The 23,274-nt window shown below is 40.0% G+C and overlaps 1 protein-coding gene across 7 annotated transcripts in view; it reads left to right on the forward strand.

Moving 5' to 3' along the window:
* The window catches only part of FMNL1 (formin like 1), a 112,534-nt gene that overhangs the window by 77,847 nt on the left and 11,413 nt on the right, over window positions 1–23,274 (forward strand). For 6 of the 7 annotated variants that reach the window (XM_039331319.1, XM_039331322.1, XM_039331320.1 and 3 more), the window contains 11 exons: window positions 1,749–1,842; window positions 12,899–12,973; window positions 14,231–14,341; window positions 14,997–15,146; window positions 15,389–15,511; window positions 16,995–17,229; window positions 18,219–18,587; window positions 20,202–20,326; window positions 20,418–20,620; window positions 20,848–21,082; window positions 22,209–22,277. In XM_039331319.1, coding sequence (XP_039187253.1) covers window positions 1,749–1,842; window positions 12,899–12,973; window positions 14,231–14,341; window positions 14,997–15,146; window positions 15,389–15,511; window positions 16,995–17,229; window positions 18,219–18,587; window positions 20,202–20,326; window positions 20,418–20,620; window positions 20,848–21,082; window positions 22,209–22,277 — 1,789 coding nt within the window. The remainder of the gene's footprint in view (window positions 1–1,748; window positions 1,843–12,898; window positions 12,974–14,230; window positions 14,342–14,996; window positions 15,147–15,388; window positions 15,512–16,994; window positions 17,230–18,218; window positions 18,588–20,201; window positions 20,327–20,417; window positions 20,621–20,847; window positions 21,083–22,208; window positions 22,278–23,274) is intronic. The other variant, XM_039331321.1, reaches the window with a different exon arrangement.

Raw genomic sequence — 23,274 nt, forward strand, 5'->3', positions numbered from 1 at the left:
ACTTGCCCTCTGAATTAAAGAAATTCAGCCAGTTGTGTTTAGACTCAGTTCACTCAATTCAGTCTAAATCTTTCTTACCTTCACAGCAATGGTTCACATGCAGGCATCCGACAGATAGCTTCATCCCCAACTAGAAGGTATACCTTACTCAGTGACTTTGTCCATCTCTTTGCTATGATTCCTAGTCCTTACATAGAGGTAATCCTTACTTAACAATCACAACTGGAACTGGCAACGCCAATACTAAACAACACAGTTATTAAGGCAGAAATCATAGCTTGCAATTTCACTGTTGGCTTCTCCATTGACTTTGCTTGTAAAAAGCTGGTTGTGCAGTTCATATTGCAATCATGTGATTGTGGGATGTTTTGATGGTTGTAAATGCACACCAATTGAGAAAGGCCTGAATGATGATCATGCAACCATGGGGACACTACTATGGTTATAAATTTGAGGACCAGTTCTGAAGTCATTGTTTCAGTAGCACTGTAATTTTGAACAGTCACTAAACAGGGCAGTTGTTAACTGAGGGCTACTGATATATATGTAATATCCATCAGAATAGGGAATTGTGGTCTGCAAAAATAGTGTTAAACTGCATCTCACAGCAATCTTCACTACTGGCCATGTTGAAAGTAGTTGCTGGGAGATAAAGTTTAACATTATGTGATTTATGAGTTTTCCCAACTTTCATATATCCTTCAGTCCTTTATCTATTTTCCAGCCACCAGGTGTTGGAAGAGTGGAGCATTGCTTTCGAAGAATATCTAGCTGCCCTTGCTTGGGAAGCAAAATACTGGATTAAATGATGCTGTAATCCAAATAGAAGAGGGTAATTCTTACATTCTTGTACAGGCTTAAATTAATTATAGATAGCTCTATTCTAGGAAAATTAAATAGTTTAATTTATGCATATGACAAAAAGTAGAACTTCTGCAGCATCTATGTAGTAAACATTATTTAGCTTCCCATGTTACATCTGTTTAAAACTAAGGTTCCAAGGAGCAATACTTTCCCATGAATATTTGGTTGCAGTTTTCTTTTTGATTGCTTTATCCAAAACAAGTTCACATATTTCCTAAGCCAATGTTTATTTTAACCACAAATTATTGAATAAGATACATATGTAGGTTAAATCATTAAATCATGGTTTACAATCCATATACAGTCCCTATTCACATAACATGTCAAGTCACAAAGAAGCCAACCGCATTATGGAATAGTGCAATGCAATTTCCTACTTATACTATATGAGCAGCAGCTCTTAAGGTGTCAAGTGTGTATAGAAATAGTACTTCTAAAGTTCTCTCGTTGCCCTTAAGTTCTAATTGCAATTTTGGAACTTAGTTGTCCTTCATCCTATTACTGTCTTCCCCTAGTGTGCTATTACATTTAGTTAACTTTGTCCTTGATATAAACATAAATATGTCCATCTATGTAATCACAGTTGAGAAGCAAAAATTATGTCTAAATTCAAATAAACCAATAAGAAGACCCGAACTAGCAGATCAAGAAGACTTGACCTAGCAGAACTTTCTGCTGCTGGAAGACAGCCATGAAGCTTACCATCTTGGTTAATTTCTTTCTCTTTTTTTCTCCATCATCTACCATCTGTTTGTTGCTTTGGGGACTTTGTCTCCAGTCATTGACCTCTGTTGGCCTCACTCTCTTCCCCCTGTTCCATTCTTAGACCCCATTTTCTTTGGACAAGTGTAAAACCTTTGATCTCGTTCTCTCCCATATTGCAGAACTAAAGCTCTTGTCCTTGAGCTGTTGGCTGCTGTTTGCTTGGTCCGAGGAGGTCATGATATTATTCTGGCTGCCTTTGACAACTTCAAAGAGGTTTGTGAGCTCTACCTTCTTGTTTTGTCATTGGTACTTAGCTAAAGTGATGTTCACCAATTTGGAGCTTTAATATAAAATAATTATATATTTTTTAAAAGGTTCTAGGTGTACAACTAGCTAAAGTTAAATATTAAATTCTAGATATAGCGGTCTTATAAAAACTCCTCTCCTAGATGGCAGTGTATATATTCATTTCCTTCAAAATACCTCAAATCAGTGTTGCTATTTCTCAACTTTTTTTTCTATTGAGTGGACTCCTTCTCAAAATATCTGATCAGGACTGGTGCCAAAATATGCTCTAGAAAATCACATGTTAATTGGCTGCATTACTTAATGTTCTCTTTCCAAAAAAAAGCTCCAATGAAAATTATTCAGTTTTGCTATTAGTTTGTTTGATTGGTATGTTTCATTGCTACCTCATGCAAAGTTGCAGCAGGATAGCCTACCCACAGAAGGAGTATTTCCAGGACAGTTACTATGTGGAGTAATATAACCTGAACTTCTGTAAAAACAGATCAATAATTATTTGTTTTCAAAAGAAACTCTTCAGCTGTAAGAGTGTAACACACTTTCAGATTTAAATCAGTGTGAGCAGAAGGGGAAGTGCAGGTACTTTGAAATGGGATAAATGTGAGGCCACACCCAGCTCCATATATTTTATCCTGGATCCCTTTGTTGTTAATTGCCTGAACATTATTCAGTCCTTGCCCAGATGAACTGGAGTGCTAAGAATTGAAGAAAGAAAGCAGAGGTTTTGTTGAAATATTTGCTGAAATTTTTTTTTCAATGGCTCTTAAAAATGAAAGCAGAAGCAAATACAAGAGGATATGTCCTCTCACCATAATGTAGTATGTACATATGAATAGTGAAAATGGATGTAGTATCTATATACATGGTTTAAAAAATAATTTTGTATTTAGTACTATTCCTTTTAAAACGCAAATTGAATCACTTTGGAGGCAGAGTGGGAATTAATGTCACAGCAAGTCTCTCTGCTTTGCCACCCAGAAAAAAAAAATCATTTGAAGCTTGTGATTGCATTAGGAGGAAATCACCCATTTTTACTTAACTTGGTTTTTAAGATACTCCATGGGAATCCCTAGATATGTTACAAAAGCTTCTGGAAATGGAATACACTAAACAAACAAACAAATAAATACATTTAGGCAAAGAAGAACCAAATGCACAGATGGTACCTTGCTCAACAGTAGTAACTGCGAGAGGGCTCTTGGAGTCCTAGTGGACAATCACTTAAATATGAGCCAGCAGTGTGCTGCAGCTGCCAAAAAAGCCAACACCATGCTAGGCTGCATTAACAGAGGGATAGAATCAAGATCACGTGAAGTATTAATACCACTTTATGATGCCTTCATAAGACCACACATGGAATATTGCATTCAGTTTTGATCACGATGATGTAAAAAAGATGTTGAGACTTGAGAAAAAGTACAGAGAAGAGCAACAAAGATGATTAGGCGACTGGAGGCTAAAATATATAAAGAATGGTTGCTGGAATTGGGTATGTCTAGCTTAATAAAGAGAAGGACTAGGAGTGACAGGATAGCAGAGTTCTAATATTTCAAATGTTGCCACAAAGAAGAGGGAGTCAAGCTATTCTCCAAAGTACCTGAAGACAAGCAACAGATGGAAACTAACCAAAGAGAGAAGCAACCTAGAACTAAGGAGAAATTTCCTGACAGTCAGAACAATTAATCAGTGGAACAACCTGCCTCCAGAAGTTGTTAATGCTCCAACACTGGAAGTTTTTAAGAAGAGACTGGACTGCTATTTGTCTGAAATGGTATAGGGCAGTGGTGGAGAACCTATGGCACGGATGCCAGAGGTGGCACTTGGAGCCCTCTCTGTGGGCACATGTGCTGTTGCCCCAGCTTTGCCTCCCCCCGCAACCCATCCTCACCAACAGCCTCCCTGGAGGAGAGTTGCCCCTGAGTGTGGCCCATGTGGAGCAGCACAGCCAAGGACATGGCAGCCAGGCAGCATAGACAAGCCTCTGCCCTCACGCCCCATCATGCACAGTTGATGCTGCAGGGCACGGGCAGAGGGTGTGGCCACCATGGCGTTGCTGGGCTGCCTGGGTGATCTGCGGCAGGCCCCGGAGGCGGTGAGTGGCCCTGCGGGCAGGTGGAGTGGGGGCAGGGCAGGGGTGGAGTGGGGTTGAGGCCAGTTTTTGGGTACTAGGTCTCTAAAATGTTTGCCATCACTGATATAGGGTTTCCTGCCTGAGCAGGGGTTGGACTACATGACTTCCAAGGTCCCTCCCAATTCTATTATTATTATTATTATTAATAGACAGACAGACAGACAGATAGAAAGGAAAATTGGGTCTTTGGTCTTCATTCTGCTTGCTGTAAACTGATCCATGGATATCTGACAAGAGACCACTTAAATTACCCAGGATGGTAGGCAGTAGAACAGTTGGTTTGCACTGAAGCCTTTAGGAGGGAGAAATTCCAGTTACTGAATAGAAAGACGCAAACTGATCCTATTCCTAGCATGGCTGAGTAATCTACATTTGGCTGAAAAAGTGGCTTGTGAGAATCAGGCTTAAAAACAAGGTTATTGAGATAAACCCAGAATACCAGTTAATTCAGCAGGTGAAAATAATGAGAGCAATTGCACTAACTCAAAATCTGTTTATGTCACTGAGCTTACCGGAATGAATACTAAATATTGTAATCTTTGTGTACTGATCAGGCTGCCAAGTATTCTGTTGTTCTAGAAGCAAATTCTTATAAATAAGTAATTATGAAACATTTATCATCATTGAGAGCTTAGTGACTGTTGAGAGCTTTTGCCAGCCTTATCAGGTGGAACTAGTGGTGGATTCAAATATGTGGACCATCAGTTCTCTGTGTGGATGCCATTTCCGGAAGTCCATTTTGGGCCTGGGCAACACAAAAATTAGCTACCGGTTCTGCCGAAGTGGTGTGAACTGGCTGAATCCCACCACTGGGTAGACCTGATAGGAAATGCAGCAAATAAGCTAATTCTACATTATTGAAAAGCTACACTAACAGAATATTGCAAATCTAAAAGTACGCTTCTCCCACTGATGTGTTTTCCGTTTGTTGGCAATTGACGAAGACACATGGTGAAAACAACAAAGCTCTTTATTACTCTTCTCCTACAACCAAGCAAAGAGCAAAAGGCACGCAGGCCTTTTATAGTGCCTGAAACCCGGACAGTGTGAACTGACTATTTTCGCGGCTTGCACATGCACACAATGCTGGTGCCACCCTGTCTGGTCCCGGGCAGCTTTTGGTTTGCCCGGGACTGTTTGCAACAATTCTGAGCCTGCTTTCTGCTGTAGTAGGCTCAGGACACAACACCCCTCCCCCCTAGATAAAACACACCTAGCTTTACGCACAGGTACATTGTTCAAGGCAGGGAGAGTGGAGTCACTCTGGTCTGCGCACAGGCAAGACACTTTGACAAAATAATTATTAAATTAAACAAAACGCAGCCAAAATCATAATAGTATATGATACTCTTTATTGAGTGTTAACCCCCATCCAGTGACCTATTAGCAAGGTTCCCCATGTGTTGACAGAAGCCTCACATAATCTCCTAGATGTTTGGGTGGGCACTTGGCTTGCTGTGATCTTGTAATGGCCGGTGAGTGTGCCTGACCTACCTGCTCGCCTGCCAGGATTTTGATGCCCCAAATACCCAGGTGCCCCACCCAGCTGCTGACTGGCTGGACCCTCTGAGTCCAAGCCAGTATACCTTGGAGGGGTGGCAGTCCCCGAGTCCACAATGGACTCCTGTTGGGAACTCTGTCCTTCGAGCCTAAGGCCAGCAGTTGGAGAGGCCTGAGTGGCGGAAGTGCCCCAGTACTCCGTAGCCCCCGTGCACGTGCCAGAGGTACCAGAGTCAGGAGCTGCCTCCATGTCAACCCCCCTTTCTACAGACTTCCTTTTTGGAGGAATTGCTGAATTGTGAGAGTGCCCCTGATGGAATTCCCTGTCTGGGGCTGTGCTTGAATTGTTTGGATACCCCCGGTGCATCTCCCTGTCTGGAGCACTATCTAACATGTTTGGATAATGTGGATACCCCTGGTGTAACTCTCTGTCTGGAGCAATAACAGATGTGCAAGGTGACCCCCCTTCCTGGGAATTCCTGTTCGGCGCACTTGCGGAAACTTGAGGCCCTGTTACGCCTGGGAACCTGTGACCCAGAATGCATATGGAAACGTGGCTGTGAAGCCTCCAGCGCAGTTGATCTATGTGTCTGCGAAGAACAAGGCTACTTCATATGACAGCAGCCCAGAGATCTTGCATACCACTGCTGTGACCCAGAGATGTCCAGGCCCATAGTTCCATGCCCAGACCGGATTGCCCACCTGAAATCTCCTAGGTGCCCGCGGTTGTGAAACCTGTGAAGCCACGCGGTCTGGGTGTAACCTGTCCAGTTTGGTGATGAGGCGGCGATCCCAGTGGAGTTCTGCAGGGCTCTTCCCTGTGGCTGTGCAAGGTGTGGTGTGGTGTGCAAGAAGGAAATCTGCTAACCTGTGATCCAATTATCATAAGTCAGTTTCTTGAGAGCATCTTTGGTAGTGCGCACTATCCTCTCTGCTTGGCCATTGGTAGATGGGTGGAAAGAAGCAGAAGTCGCATGCTGGATCAAGTTGGCCTGAAGAAAAGCCTGGAACTCAAAAGAGGTAAATTGAGGGCCATTATCTGAAACCAGGACATCTGGAAGTCCATGTGAGGTGAAAATTCCTCTCAACACCTGGATGGTCCTGGCAGTAGTAGTGGAGGAAACAGGAACAACCTCTAGCCACTTGGAATAGCTGTCAATAAGGAGAAGGAAGAATTGCCCCTGAAAGGGCCCAGCATAATCTATATGTACTCGTGACCATGGGGTTTGGGTTTCCTCCCACCTATGAACTGGGGCCTGAGGCATTTCAGGCTGTGACTGCTGGCATACTTGGCACCCGTGCACCTGAGCCTTGATGGCTTTATCGAGCCCAGGCCACCAGAGATGGCTGCGCGCAAGCACTTTCATCCTTACTATACCTGGATGTCCCTCATATAGAGAGAGCAAGATTCTATATCTCAATGAGGCTGGGATGACTACCCTACTACCCCATAACAGACACCTCTTGAAAGTGGAAAGTTCATGCTTCCTTTGCCAGAAGCTTTGAAACTCTGTATCTGGACACGTGTCAGGCCATCCCGACAACACCCAGGTCAGCATGTGTGTGAGCGTGTGATCAGTGGCAGTTTCTGCAGCCACGTCCCTAGCATTTAGGGGAGATTCAGACAACTCTTGAATGGAAAGAATGTTAATAGCAGGAGCAGGATCTGCTTCTATTTGTTTGAGAGGCAATCTACTGAGGCCGTCTGCGTGGCCTATCTCTTTTCCAGGTTTGTGAATTAGACTATAATCATATGCTGACAGGAAAATTCACCATCTCAGCATACATGGGGAAATAATGTGTGGTGTCTGTTTGTTAGTTCTAAACAAACCTAGCAAAGGCTTATGGTCTGTATAGACTGTGAAGTGGCGGCCATATAAGAAATCATGAAATTTCTTTATGCCAGCCACTATGGCCAAGGCTTCTCTGTCAATCTGAGCGTAATTCTGCTCTGCAGATGACAGAGTCCTTGAATAATATGCTACAGAGACCTGTGTCCCATCAGCCTTCAGGTGGCTAAGTACTGCTCCCACCCCATAAGGAGATGCATCACATGCGATGCATACAGGCAGTTGCTCACTGAAATGCGCTAACACAGCATTTGAAGAGAGCAAGGCCTTAACCTCATTGAAACTCCTTTCATGGACTTTAGTCCACTACCATGGAGCCTGCTTATCTAAGAACCAGTGTAATGGCTCCGCCACTGCAGCCTTATGTAGGAGGAATGCGTGATAGAAATTTAAGAGCCCCAAGAAAGCTTGCAGCTCACTCTTGGACTTGGGGTTTGGGGCCTGCTGAACCACTTGAAGCTTGGATTCAGTAGGGTGAATGCCTTGGGCATCAATCCTGAATCCTAAGAAGTCAGTGGAAGTGACTCCTATCTTGCATTTATTCTGCTTCAATTTAAGGCCTACTTTGTGGAAACGAAGCAAGATAGCCCTTAACCTTTCTGCTAGATTTTGAGCTGATTCTCCAACAATGAGGACGTCATCGAAGTAGGGACAGACCCCAGGAATACCATGAAGTGTGTGCTCCATGACACTTTGGAATATGCCAGGGGCTACATTAATCCCAAATTGCAGTCTTTTGACCTTAAAGGCCCCCCCTGTGTGTTACAATTGTCTGGGCCTCTGCAGTTGCCTCATCAACAGGTAGCTGTGCCAAATCAAGTTTCGCAAAAATGCGCCCCCCCCCTTGAGGGAGGCCAGAATGTGGCTTACAACAGGCACTGGATATGCGTGCTGTTGCAATGCTTTATTCAATGTGCACTTATAGTCTGTGCATATGCGGACTTCTCCATTAACCTTTAGAGGCGTTACTATGGGGGTTTCCCATGGATTAGAGTCCACAGGTTCTAAGATGTCCTGTGGAGCAATTTGTCCAGCTCTGCATCTATCTTGCTTTTGAGGGCAAAAGGCACCCTTCTAGGCTTGACCCTGATGGGCATGATAGTTGGGTCTAAACGTAATGCAATGGGAGGCCCCATGTAGCATCCTAGTTCTGAACTAAACACATCAGCAAACTCCTTGCAGACTTCTGCAAGGCCCAATGTTTGCAAGTTGTGAAGCCCGGTTACTTGGATTCCCAGAGCCTCGAACCAATTGAGTGCAATAAAACTTGTGCGTTCACCCCCAACAACCACCACATCCAGGAAACCCTCAAAATCCTTACGCTGCACTTTGAGCATGGCCTCCCCCTTTACACTGACTTTGGAATTCTGAAAATCAGTGAGTATTAGATTCGATGGCCTAAGTTTAACTTGAAGGCCACTATTGCTGCAAATCCTTTTGAAGGTGTCAAGTGAAATGATTGATAAAGCGGACCCTGTGTCAAACTCCATCAATAAGGGAACCCCTTGTAACTTCACGTCAATGCAAAGTTTTTTCTTAAGGGGTTTGTGTGTCCCTGTCCTCAGAATACTCCTGCGCAATGCGCAGAAACCCACCCTGTGTTGGCTGGGGACCCTGGTACCTTTCTGAAGCTATTTTTCCCGAGGTTGGACCTTCTGGTGACTCAAACAGATGGAGGCAATGTGGCCTTGCCTGCCACATGCCCAGCAAATGGCGGAGCGAAATTTGCAGTCAGCTCGCTTGTGGCGTCCTTCGCACCTGAAGCATTGAAGAGATGCTGGGGCCTTGTCTGGACGTCCCTTCGGCCTTCTTTCTGCTGGCTGGTGAAGTCTGTCCACCTCCTCTTCAGGATCCGCTTCTGACTCTTCTCGAGCGTCCTCTTGATGGACAGTAGCTGTGGCTGGAGGGTTCCTGGTGAGCCGCAAAGCCTTCACAGCGCTGCCTACTGCTTCCTCAGCTGCAACCTCTCTTAAAGCATCTTGGAACGAAACCTCTTCTTTCGCAAAGTTCTTCTGCTGCAGGTCTCTACTTTGTAAGCCACACACGAAGCAATCTCACAGTTTCTCTTCCAGATCTTTGAACTCACAAAGCCTGGCTGCTTGTCTTAAGGCAGCAATGAAGTCCGCAGTAGATTCACCCAGCCTCTGGTCCCTCTGCTCGAATGCGTGCCTCCAAGCAATGACAGATAATTTAGGCTGAAAATGTTCCTTCAACATCTTCTTCGAGTCAGCGTACGTTACAGTGCAGAGGCCACCAGATTTTCCGCAATGTCAAAAGCTTCCTGTCCACAGACACACAGAAGAGTTGCTGCCTTCAGGTCATCTTCCCTGATTTGATTTATTCTAAAGTAGTTCTCCACCCTTGCTACATATGAATTCCATCTCTCTGGGGAGGGGGGGAGATATCAAAGTCAGTTAAGTGGCAAATTTTCGACATTGTAAACTTTTACGGCCTTCGCTAATTGCCTCCTCTGCAAGCTAGTAGTTTGGGAAGAGATCCTTTTGCCAAGCTCACCTCCAGCGATGCTGTATTGGCAGTCTGAGTCGCGAATGCAGGACACCGTCTTCCCAGTCTTCAGGATTTCCTTGGTGAGTCCTATTTGTTTTTCTTGCTTGCAGGGATCCCACCTTTGTCGCCAGTGTTGTGTTTTCCCTTTGTTGGCAATTGATGAAGACACATGGTGAAAACAACGAAGCTCTTTATTACTCTTCTCCTGCAACCAAGCAAACAGTAAAAGGCATGCAGGCCTTTTATAGGGCCTGAGACCCGGACAGTGTGAACCAATAGGAACTGACCATTTTCATGCCTTGCGCATGCGCACAATGCTGGTGCCACCCTGTCTGGTCCTGGGCAGCTTTTGGTTTGCCCGGGACCATTTGCAACAATTCTGAGCCTGCTTTCTGCTCTAGCAGGCTCAGGACACAACACCCACCTTCTCCTTTACAGCCTATGAAACTTGGGAGGGTCTCTTCTAAGCCAGTTGCCTCATCTATTATCTAGCTGCAGGCTATGCTGTCTTCTACCTGGTTATTCCCAAGGCACCATCTTTGCCTCAACTCCCAAGGTCTTTCCCTTATGCCATTACAGTTTTACATTTACAGCCGCCTGAAATGACTAGTTCTATGTAAAGATATTTGGCTCTTTCATGGGTTCAAAATAAATTCTGGAAAAGATTTCTCCATTTACAGATGGAAAGCAGTGCACCTGAACCTTTCAAATATCCTAAAGACTGGGGCTTCAAAAATCTGGGTGACCAATATAAAAATGCTGCTCTCAGATCGGGTAACTTATCTACATTATAAATGGCAACTGGGCAAAAGAGAGGCAACAGTCCCCCCCTGGAAGAAACCTCGTTTCCCCCTTCTCTTTTTTTTTTATTGAGAATTTTTAAAAGTTTTTACAAATAACAAAAAAGAACAATAAAAAACAAAAAACAAAACAACCCTCACCCAACCCCTCCCAAACCACCCCCTCCTTCCCCCCCCCCGAGCTTCCCAGAGCTGAATATAGGCTTAATTAAAATTTTAAGAAACCTAAACAAGTTTTAACAACTTATAAAATAGTTAATAATAAAATATAAGTGACATAAACATTAAAAAGAAAAAATACTTAAAAAGGAAAAAAGAAAAGAAGAAAGAAAGAGGAAAAAAATAGGAAAAAGAAAAAAAAGAAAAAAAGAGAAAACAATCCATAAAATATCAAAAATTATATACAAGTTATAAAAAAGCTAAATGATATTTTTATATCCAATTTATGTTGTATAAAATTTATCCATTTTTCCCATACAACAAAAAATTTCTCTTGCGATTGCTCCTTTAAAAAAGCCGAAATCTTTCCCCCTTCTCTTATAAACCACTACCCCCTAAATCTATATCGGTCATAGGCAGAGGAGCTGGCTATCGCAGTAATACTTGGCAGAATAATAATAGTATCTCTGATCAAGAGATATTTTGGGAGTTGTTATATATTGCTAGAATTTTGTATACAGAGACTTTAGTTATAATCATAAAGCTTTCATAATTCTTTGGAATAAATGTTGTATTAGCTCAATTTTTTTGTTATTGGGTACAATCTAGATAATTTAAATTTAACATTTTTCCCCATAATGCCAGAAGTGACCTTGAGTTTCATTTGCACAGCAGTTTTCAAATGTGTGCATATTATTAATGTGAGTAAAAATCCCAAATGAGCAGTATTTGAATTGTAGATGAAGCCTGTATAAGATTTGTAAGATTTATATTAAAATCCAAAATCCAAACTTTTCATGCCCAGTTAGATTATGATATAGTTATTTATTATTTACTAGAAAAGAAAGTTGGCTAAGACAGGGCTACAATATACACTAGATAACCAGCCTGTTGTCATTTTTAGTAAGATAGATCAAATGATAGTACCATTACAAACATCTCATTTTAGAATGGTGCTAAAATTGTCATGATTTCCTCTCCAAAACTGTCATGGCTTCCATTCCAAGGGAATCTGGGAACCAGTACTAGGGAAAAGAGGAAAATGGTATTCCCCCATGGAAGTCATTTTTCAGGACAGAGGAACTAGGACTGGTGACCTGAAAGAGTAAAGTAAGTGAGAGAAGATAGGAGACATGTGAGCTAGCTAGACTTGGGCCAGCCAGCTGGTAAGCAATGAAACACAGACTCAAATAGCAGGACTATAATTGTTGAAGCTTACTAATCAGGATGGAGGCTTTCTAGCCTTGTGTGCAAATTGAGACTCAAAGGCAGTGTCCCCAAAGCTTCTCCCAGAAGAGCTGTCTTTCAAATGTGACAAAAGGGGAGAAAAACTATACTCTCCCTCTCCCCCCCTCTTTTGTGTGTGAGGGTGATTCCTAGCCCCACCTATTTTATCTCCTTTTTTTGGAATGCCACTAACAGCACGCAATAAAGGCTAAACCAGTGATGGTGAACCTTTTAAAGACCAAGTGCCCAAACTGCAATCCAAAACCCACTTATGTATCATCAGGTGCCGGGTGGGTGTGGCCCATTGGGTGGGCGTGGTTGCGGTGGTAACAGCAGACTGGGTGGGACTAAAAAGTTCAATCAATCAATTCCAACTTTGCAAGATCTTTTTTTTTCCCTCAAGAAGTTGAAATTGACTGATTGATTGAACCTTTTTTTTTTGTACACGGCAGCGGAGGCCTAAAATGAAAAGGTTTTATAAAACCCAGCTGAAGGCCTAGGACTGGGGTGATGGTGCACATGCCCACAGAGAGCATTCTGAGCGCCGCCTTTGGCACCCGTGCCATAGGTTCGCCACCATTGGGCTAAACCATTATTGCTCTCCCATAGAGCTTGCTAAAAGTCCATTGAACCTTCCATGTAATCCTCCACAAATTAATTAAAATGGAAGTGTTTTAAGCAGTGAGCGGTTCCCTTTTTGATGACTGCCATGAGAGCGCAGAGAATAAAATACTTGGGTTTGGTTGCTGGAAGCTCCTAATATGTGTATCAATAATTTAAACTCTTTATTGCCATGGCAGGTTTGCAGTGGCCATCAAACAGACTTCCTTCCCTTTTTCTCCCTAAAGGTTTGTGGTGAGAAGAACCGTTTTGAGAAGCTGATGGAGTATTTCCAAAATGAAGACAGCAATATAGATTTCATGGTAACAAAATGAAGCCGAGGGACTGATTTCTTGGTCACCCATAAGATTTTCTCTAATACTCTTCTCCAACAGGCACACTGTGCCAAGAAATTAGCTGCTGTTCATGCCATGTTTCCTAGACCTAATTAGCAAAGAATTACATGATTTAAGTTTATGCAGTAATTAATGCTTTGGGATCAGAAAAGCAATCCTAAAAACAGGGTTAAAAGCAATCCTCAAAGTATCAGCCCTTATGGAGCACATGTTGGAGAAATCTTGTACTGTTCAAACTGATAATATGACAAACAATGTCTCTAGGTGTTTTGGGCTTGGGTAAAAATCTTAAGCATGCCTTCTGAATCATTTTCAAAGCATATTCGGCTTTACTAAGAGCTCAATAAAGTATCCTTAAAATTATCAATAAGGGGCTTAAAAACTAAATTAATTATATAATGATATTCCCTATCATTAAAAAATACTGATTGAAACTCTCAATATCAGTAAACACTTTTTTTAATTTTCAAGAAAGCTCAAAGTTAATTTTTTTTTTTTGATGCCTTTAAGTCTGTGTTGACTCCTCATGACTGCCCAGGCAAGTCCTGCAATTTTCTTCATAAGGTTTGGAAGTAGCTTGCCATTGCCTGTTTCCTAAAGCTGAGAGATTGGCTCCAGGTCACCCAGTTGGCTTTATGTCTATAGTAGGAAAAGAAGTCACAGTCTCTCAGTTTGTTTGTTTTGGCATCTTTCCCTCCCTCTCCGTCCATATGTCTGTCCCTCCCTCCATCTCTGTCTCTCTCTCCCTCTCTCTCTGCCCTGCAGTTTTCTTGGAAGACTTTTGGAAGTAGTTTGCCACTGTTTTCTTCCTAGGGTTGGAGAGACAGTGAATGGTCCAAGAGCATTAAACTGACTTTGTACTTAAAGTGGCACTGGAACTCACCATTTCTCAGTTTTTAGTCTGGTGCATTAACCACTACACCAAACTGGTTCTCTCAAAGTTAATATCCAATTATATCTATCTATCTATCTATCTATCTATCTATCTATCTATCTGTCTGTCTGTCTGTCTGTCTGTCTGTCTGTCTGTCTGTCTGTCTGTCTGTCTATCTATCTATCTATCTATCTATCGAATATTTGTGTGTAGGGATGTAATAAGCAAAAAGTATGAAAACCAAGTAACAAAAGTCCACATGCCGAGAGTCTTAGCCACCAAAATCCCAGCCCTTCAAAATTGTAAATCCTCTAGAAAACACCATTTTTTCTCCATTCCCAAACATCTAGGTGGCTTGTATGCAGTTCATCAATATTGTGGTTCATTCTGTGGAGAACATGAACTTTCGTGCCTTCTTACAATATGAGTTCACACAGTTGGGACTTGATGAGTACCTACAGGTATGTGGTTATTTTTAATTGCTCTTAATTTCCCATTAATTGTTCTGCATTTGAAAAGTGCTTAGCAATTCTGAAATGTATACCATTCTTGGAAACCAGCAACAGACATTAGTTATACAATAACTAATTTTATTACTCAGAATAGGAAATAGAGATGGAGAATTTGTGTGCTTCTCTACTTATTTTGCTGATGCTATTTTATTACTCTTGGAAATTGTTTTCTATATACTGGTAGAAATTAGAATTAAGTTCCTCATAACTATAGTTGCCTTTTTTATTTACTTTCCTTATAAACAGCACATTTCAATCTAAGTAAACTTTCATTTTAAAACTGAAGCATTAAGTGTCTGCACCATAAATGATAATATATAGGTTTTGAAAGAATAAAAAATTTGCAGTAGATTTGGAGGTGATAAGAGCATTTTTCAAAAGTGTTCTGGGAAAATTTGCTGGCCTGGTTCTTTTAGTATGTTTATTTGGATTTTGTGTCATAAAAAATTAAATAATACTTACAAACATTTTATTAAAAAAAAACAGAAGAAAAAGATGCAGATAGACCACGTATTGACATTTATAATTCCAAAAGTTCATGTTGTAAAGAATGATCATCCAGACCCAACTTTTAAATCAAATTTTCCTTTCTGTAATTGAACAGAAGGTGCGCTGTACAGAAAGTGACAAACTGCAAGTGCAGATCCAAGCCTATCTGGATAACATCTTTGATGTTGGTGCCTTGCTGGAGGAGACCGAGACCAAAAATGCCATTCTGGAACACATAGAGGATTTGCAAGAAGAAGTTGGACAGGTAGGGGGGCTGACTAAACAAATTCTATGGACAGTACACATCTTAAGATGATTGAGAAGCAGCATTTCAGGAAGGTGGGATAGTTGGTGACAATCAAGTCACCAGAAGAATATATTCTATCCCTGCACCTGGAGTTCACATGCACAAAGTCCATCCTTGCTTCAGTACATAGGATATTTGTTGACTGCTTTACAGTTTGGCCCTCCCAAAACATATTCTCAACATAGTGATTCTTTTCACAGCTCACTGAGAAACTCCAGGATGCAGAAAATGAATCCGAGGCCAAAATTGCTGAGCTAGAGAAACAGCTGTATCAGTCACGCAATGAGCTGGAGATCCTGAGAACAAGAAGAAGTGATGAGCCGGTATGAAAGCAAATAGAAAAGTGTTAGGAGAGCTTTTGATCAGAATTGATTTCAAAATAAGATCAGGAAAAGAAGTTACATTCTTTGTTATCAGTATATCCACACTTCTGGAGTAAATTTAAATTGTTGCACTCAAACCTCAGTTGATACTGTGTGTTCCAATTAAAAAAAACTATGTTTATTGAATAAATTTTAAAATTATCAGATGGAACTCAGGTACATGCAGCCTCTTATATCACCATCTCATTGGAAGTGGGGGAAAAAAGTGCAAAGCATTTCAAGCTTAAAACATTCTGGATCCAAAACATTCCCTTCCAACCTTAGAAAGTCTGATCTTACAAGAAGAATTCAGACTCATCTCAATCTTACTTGAAGAAATCTAACCTCAAAATAGATAGTTCCAGCTATGCAACTAAAACCAGGTTCAGAAATCCTAAACTCAGAATCTTTGAAATAAATTGCATATGTAATTAGAAGATCTGCTGCATCAGGCCAAGTATTCATCTAACATAGTCAGCTCACAAGCTGCATATGGTGGGCAGATATGTAGAATTAATTAGAGGTAATGGATGATGAGAAGGTCTTGTAATAGTGGAAGAATATTAATGTGCTCAATATAACTGCCATGTTCACATGAAAGGGCTGACCTGATCATCCACCCTTCCCTCATTTTTTCTTCTCTGCAACATACAGTCTGGAGATGGCTAGTCAGTGATTGGTCAGCTGATTAGCCATCCCAGTTTAGTCCTCCCAACTGTCACAAAAATTAGTTAGAAATTTATGTCCTTTTCTCCCCCTCATTCCTGGCTTTTAAATGTATTTGTTTGCTTGTTTCTTTTATTTCCTAAAGTTTAAAAAAAATGTGGTGCAGTTAGGACAGCTCTGCAAAAGCCAGAGCCATGGAAATGGATTCCTCCCTCCCTCCCCTTTTTTTACTCTATTTCATCCCCCAGGAGGAAAAAGAATAAAGGAAAAACAGTGGAGGAAAAGTGAATAGAAAGGCTTCATTTTTGTAGAAGACATTAAATCCATTTGAACAAAAGAAAGTTAATTTAGTCCCAAATTTCTTTTAGAGCAAAAATTAAATCTCTCAAGATTACTTGAATGGATTGGTTGACTGGGTTATATTATTTGCCTGACACATCAATCTCCCGTATGTCATGATCAATCATGAAAATAGGGGTACCTGAAATTCAGAACCTGTCACATTGACATGGGCTACATTCATCTCTGAGAAGTGTCTGGCTTTGTATGTTTTTTTCCTGAAATTGATATGAGCTAGTGTACTCCATAAAATGTATTGTTTATTCTAATAAACCCAGAATATTTTTTTTAAAAAAAATAGGAAAATAAATGCCAAGTCCATATCATAGCAGCATATTCAAGATCTTAGAAAATAAAACCTGCTCAAATGCAGAATAACAGAATAAATTCACTAGATTTTATATTCAAAACTTATGATTCTCTAAACATTTTATCTCAGAACAAGCTGGATCAAATCAGCAAAGTTAACAAGCCAGGAAGTCCTTCTTGGCTCCCAATGCAGCTTCCACAAGAGTTAAAAATAACTCCACAGTACACTGCTTTGGAGCACAACCTGGAAGAACTGGAAGACAGAGGTTTAATCCGGATTCAGCGGGGGCCTGGCAGTGACACCATCGTTGGCATTGAGGTCATCCCTGTTGTTACTATTGAAGCATCTTCATCAACTAGCACAGGTACATCCTCATGTAACAAGCAAGGTAAAGCCTTACTTGGAGCATTTTGCAATGTAAATGAAGAATTATATTTCTGAGAGTTTTTTCTTCTGTTGGGTATTGTTTAACATTGCAAAATATTATATTGGGCAAGAAATATATTGCTCAGTTCTACAAATTAAATGTTAATCTACATGTGAAGCAAATGAGTTAAAGAAACTTACAACTTTATATATAAAGAGGATTAAAAATACTGAACTTTATTTATATATATATTTCCTTAGTTACTCAAAAGAATTTGAATTTGCTATTTTTCTGGCAGAAATTCCAGAGGGAAACAAGTGTTTCTGAGAAAAGCCAAACACAGTTATCAGTAGTCTTTATCAATTGATTATAAAAATTCAATAATAGTTGGATATTTTTTACAAGATATTTTGTTAGCCACTAATCTAGTGGGTAATCATAATAAGTAAATAAATAGACAGGTCTCAGTTGAACTGCACAGCAAATAGATTTTCACCATTTAAATCGTGTTAAAGTTTCCATCTATTAAATACAGTAAAAATTGTAACCCCAAGTTGCTAATGTGTTCCTGAGGGTTCACCATTTACAGCTTGAGAAACCCTACCCTATATGAATATATTCCCATATATAGCTAGCAGATCAAGGACGAGAATGGTTTAGAAATTTTCCTCCTCGGTTATGTATGTAACAGAGGATTTGTTTGTTTGCATTGTTTTGTCTTAATAGAAGATTACTCAGGTAGCCAATACTCCAATTTGAATTGCCCCAACACATCAACCTTTGTACCCTATGATCTCCCAAATGGCTTATCTCTTGGTGACCACTCTATGATATGCACTAACTAAGAAATCATCACCTATCATACAGGGACAACTATTTTAATATGGTTGGGCCATAACTTTCTCTTCCCCAGGAGATCTAGGCAGGGTTATCTTCCAATAGGCAGGACAAGAAGGCATTCCACATATCTATTCTGTTTCTTTCAGATTATCCCTCCCCATCTACATCGCCTGTCCCCACTCTTGCTCCAGAAATACCACCAGCACCACCTTTACCTTTCATGAAAGGCAATGATTCTGTGGCTTTCCATTCTTCTCGAGAGGAGGAGCTGTCACCTGTTCCAACTTCTCTTCTACCACCACCATCACCACCACCCTCACTAGGGATCAGTGAGCCTCCACCTGCCCCACCACTGCCCGTAACTAAACCTCAAGGTCCACCACAACCACCACCACCACCACCACCACCACCACTCCTCTTAACATTTGGTGGCCCCGTTGCTCCTCCTCCACCACCACCTCCTCCTCCTCCCATGATTGATGGGACAACTTTTCCAGCAAGTACAGTTACTGCAGGTAAATTGTATATATAGATCTTTCTTAATAGCCATTATGCTATTTGCATATTATTCATGTATAAATTTTCGTAAGTTAATAAATCAGCTGAAGCTGCATGGAAATAAAACTTGAAATCTCATACTATAGTCTGCATTGTTCAATTTCTAATGCATTCTTTGAATTTAAAAATACTGATATATATGATTCCTTGAATATCTTATTGTATATACAGAAAGATAAAATCTAAATATTTAAAATAACTAAATATAAATAATATATTCAGTTTTATTTTAGTTGGGATACTTCCTCTGAGATGGTGTTTTCATTCTGTACTTTTATAAAAATTCAATTTAAAAATCATAATATGTAATTATAAAGAAATGGATTTTTAAAATTAATCTAAAGCATCATTTATAGGTTTATGTGCATGCAATTAATTAATTAACAGGGCAATTCTAAAGTGGGCATGTTTACTCAGAACCATGATGAACTCAGTAAAACTTGCTGAACCTAACAGATTTTCAGCCTAACAGGTTACATGGTACATTCCTAACAATGTTATATGATTTTCTTGAGGAGGAGAGAAATTTGGTGGTATTGGTAAGTGTAAAGGAGATACCAGAAACAATAACACTGGGAAGAGAGGAAATATGGCAAATTACTTGCCAGACATTTTCTTTTTTCAATTGCTCTTTCCTACAATGTCATATGACTATATTATATGAATATATAACATTACCAAGTTTTTCCTTAATAACAGAGGCAGCAGCCTTTTAAAATAATTAAAGTTAAAATCTTTCAGCTCCAAATTCTAGCTTCTAGCCTATAGAATACTCAGGGCTAGAAATTAAGAAGTGAGTAGAATTTATATTCCATGCTGAGAGTTGGCTTATCTCTATTTAGTTACTGCATTTATTTCTTGCTTTTGCTTAAAACGGCATTCATAAAAAAAGAATTATGCTGAAAGACAATGATTGGGTTCAAATATAGTGCTAAACAATGATTTGTTTAGCCCCGATTTATTGAATAACCACACATGGCTGAGATCATACATTACTGCTAAGTCATAAACTATACTTCCTATTGCTAAGCTAAAGCCAGATTTGTGGAATAGCAACTTCTTGGAGAACCAGGTGGCCTTTCGCGGGGCTCTGAAGACCTGGCTTTTCCCCCAGGTGTTCAGGTCTGGGAGTTAGGTTAGCCCTGTTGCTGATGCAGTTTTATATTTGGCAATGTCATTTATCCAGGATGCCATGGGTTATTGTTTTAATTGGTGGGTTTTAATTTTTGTATTATGCCAAAGGTCTCTGTTGCGAGACACATTTCCAAATAAATAAGCAATCTTATGGCTTAATATGTTGGGGGAATCAGCCAGTTTCATGAAATTGCATAAATTGTATAAATTTGAACCCAGGTCTTCTCAATCCAATATTTTATCAATGATTGCCAATGCTTCTACTGTTTAGAAAGATTTAGCCACATCCAATTTATCACAGATAAAAGTTTCTTTTTCATCTTATGTCCAATTTGTAAGAAGGTTCTTTCTGAAAAATAAAATTGGGAAGAGACAAATCTCTAACTGAGATTGTAGAGATTTATAAAGCACTTACAAACTTTCTTATTTATTGGAAGCTGTCAAGATCAAAAAGCCTATACAGACCAAATTCCGTATGCCTGTCTTCAATTGGGTCGCTTTGAAGCCTAACCAGATCAATGGGACCATCTTCAATGAACTCAATGATGAAAAAGTCCTTCAGGTGAGTGGTCCTTTACTTTTTTCTTTGCTATTCTCTTCCCTGCCCACCAAATACATATCATTCTGTTTATTTTGGCTTCTTCTTGGTGCAGGAGCTTGACATGAGTGACTTTGAAGAACAATTCAAAACCAAAGCTCAGAGTTCAAGCAAAGAACTCAGTTTCATGAAGGCAAAAACTTTACCCAAAGTTCCCACTAAGGTTTCATTGATTGAATGCAACCGGGCAAAGAACCTGGCCATCACCCTCCGTAAAGGGGGGCTAAGTATCGACAGCATTTGCAAAGCCATTCAGACGTAAGTATGTCCACATTTTTTTCATGAATTCCACCTGCCAATCAAGAGGGAAGACTGAAGTGAACACGTATGTATATGTTCCTGATATCCACATTAGATATGCAAAATGGTTAATTTTGTGATGGGAAGTTACTTACTGCAATGACATATAGTTCTGTAACCTAGACAAACACTTTAGTCCTCTCCTACCTAACTAGTTATTCCTGGCTTACTTTATTCTTGTTTAGATATGACTTACAGACCCTCAGTCTGGATTTTCTGGAGTTACTGATGCGCTTCATCCCAACGGAATATGAGATGACACTAATCCGCAAATATGAAAAAGAGCAACATCCACTGGATGAGCTTTCTGATGAGGACCAATTCATGATCAAATTCAGCAAAATTCCCCGCCTAACAGAACGCATGAACATCATGACATTCTTAGGCAGTTTTACAGATACTGTACAACTCCTTCTGCCAGTAAGGAACAAAGCAGGCAACTGATTATAACCAAGAAGCAGTGTTAATTAGTAATATCTTGGATTAATATCAGTTGGAAGAGTATAAAAATGGTTATAAAAGTTGATATAGTATCCTGATTGATGACTCTTTTAAAATAGTATTTTTCTTCTTTTTCTGTCTTCTTATTTATTCCAGATGGCAGAAAAAAAGGCATGATGTGCTGAATGGCTTAATAAGGGCAGCAGAATGAAAATTGCAACTTTGCATAGGAAGTAGATCCAGGGCTAACCATAGCATTTTTAAGTATCCAGTATTGTTGGGAGAGACAGCAACAAATCTGGCACATAAGACATCAAATAGCAGCAGGCAGCAAATCCTTTTAAAGTTTTTTTTAACCTTTTTTGCCTGGTATAAAAAGTAAAACTTAAGAACAGGAACAGTCTCTTTGGGAAGAATTCTTAAATTTCAGCAGCAATACCTGTGAAAGTTTACTAACATTCAGTAGCCCAACTATAGGGGAAATTCACAGAGAAACTGGTGATGGAGACTGCTGTAGAGTTTGTATTTATTGGTGATGGTAGTGTTACAGAAATTCTCTTCTATCAACATGCTAATTGTGGAAGCAATTCAAGACCTTGACAAGCCATTATGTAAAACTAACCTCTATGGCATTATCAGGGTTTGTCATCAAGTTCTCAAGCTATTTTTATATTACCTCAGGGAAAAGGTTGCAATTATCTCATTTTGAAAAGATCCAGGCTTACACCTTGCATGATATGCTAGGATTATTAAGTATCTTATGCAGTATCTAACAGTGCTGGCCGCTAAAATGGTGCTTTAAATAAACAATTGTTTTTTTCTGTTCTGATTGTATTCAAAATATTCAATTCTAATTTCATGATTTAAAAAAATCAAAAGTGTTAAGAAATGTTTCTGGAGTAAAGTCACAAAACAGGAAAATGAAATGTACACAAAATATAAATGTTGGAAGTCTGATAATTGAGCTTAAAAATGTCCGCATTTACACTTAATTCCAATAAGTATATCAGTTAAGGTAGGTAGGAAATTAGGGTCAGAATTAAGGTCAGAAGTTGTCAAGCCAAGTAGGAAATCTGATTATGTTATTCTCACATTTCATTTGCAGCAACTAAATTTTGTGATTGTTGCTTCAATGTCAGTCAAGTCATCTACCAAACTGCGTCAGATTTTAGAGGTGAGGTTCCTTAAAGATAAAGAAGTCTCCACAACCATTTAAATTGAAGGACAATTTTTCTTTGGTCTTGGGTAGTAATAATTAAGTCAGTTCCCAGAATTTTGACAACTGAGGTGCACCCTGTTGTCTACATATTCTTAAACCTTAGAATATTTTCATTTATTTGTTTTATTTATTTGTTAGGTTTGTATACCACATTTCCTCCAGGAAATCAGTGGCATGCATTGTATTCTATTTCCCTTGCATACGCGCGCGCACGCCCACACACACATACACACACAACAATCCCATGAGACTGAATATAGGACTGTCTCAAAGTTATCCAGTATACCATACTGGCAGGCATTTTTAATAACATTAAGCAACAGAAGTCTCCCAGTACATTTCTATGTAAATTTGGGGTGTGGGTGTGGTTGGGGGGAGGGGGGAGGGAGGGAAGAAGGAAAGAAAGGAAGGAAGGAAGGAAGGAAGGAAGGAAGGAAGGAAGGAAGGAAGGAAGGAAGGAAGGAAGGAAAGAAAGAAAGACAGACAGAAAGAAAGAAAGAACCTTGATAGTAGACAGGATCTGCTATATGGGTTCTGTTGATTCCTGAGCTTATTGGATTATGTGATGCAACCAATTGATTGTCATATATAACTCTGGTCTATTATGCATGTCCGGAAATATTATGCTATAAAGACAACAGAGTCACCATAGACATTCATTTCCCAAGCCTAAAGGTGGAACCTGAAGGCAATAGTTTTCACTCTTTCCCCGGATAACTGGGAATTAAAGACATAGTAAAATCAGTATAATTATTAATAACCATTCATATTTTTTCATGAATATGTATAATCTTTCAAAACCATTATTGTTGTATATCCATTTCCCCTCCAGTAATTGGCCATTCATATGAGATCACATAAAATGATACCCTTGCTATACCCTGGCCTATCAATGCTTTCAGCTAAGAGATTCCAGTTAAATATGACTCATTTTGATTGCCTGTCTGCCTCT

The sequence above is a fragment of the Crotalus tigris genome, unplaced genomic scaffold, assembly GCF_016545835.1.
Source record: "Crotalus tigris isolate CLP2741 ecotype Arizona unplaced genomic scaffold, ASM1654583v1 scf7180000024437.13266115, whole genome shotgun sequence".
NCBI classification, from domain to species: Eukaryota; Metazoa; Chordata; class Lepidosauria; order Squamata; family Viperidae; genus Crotalus; species Crotalus tigris.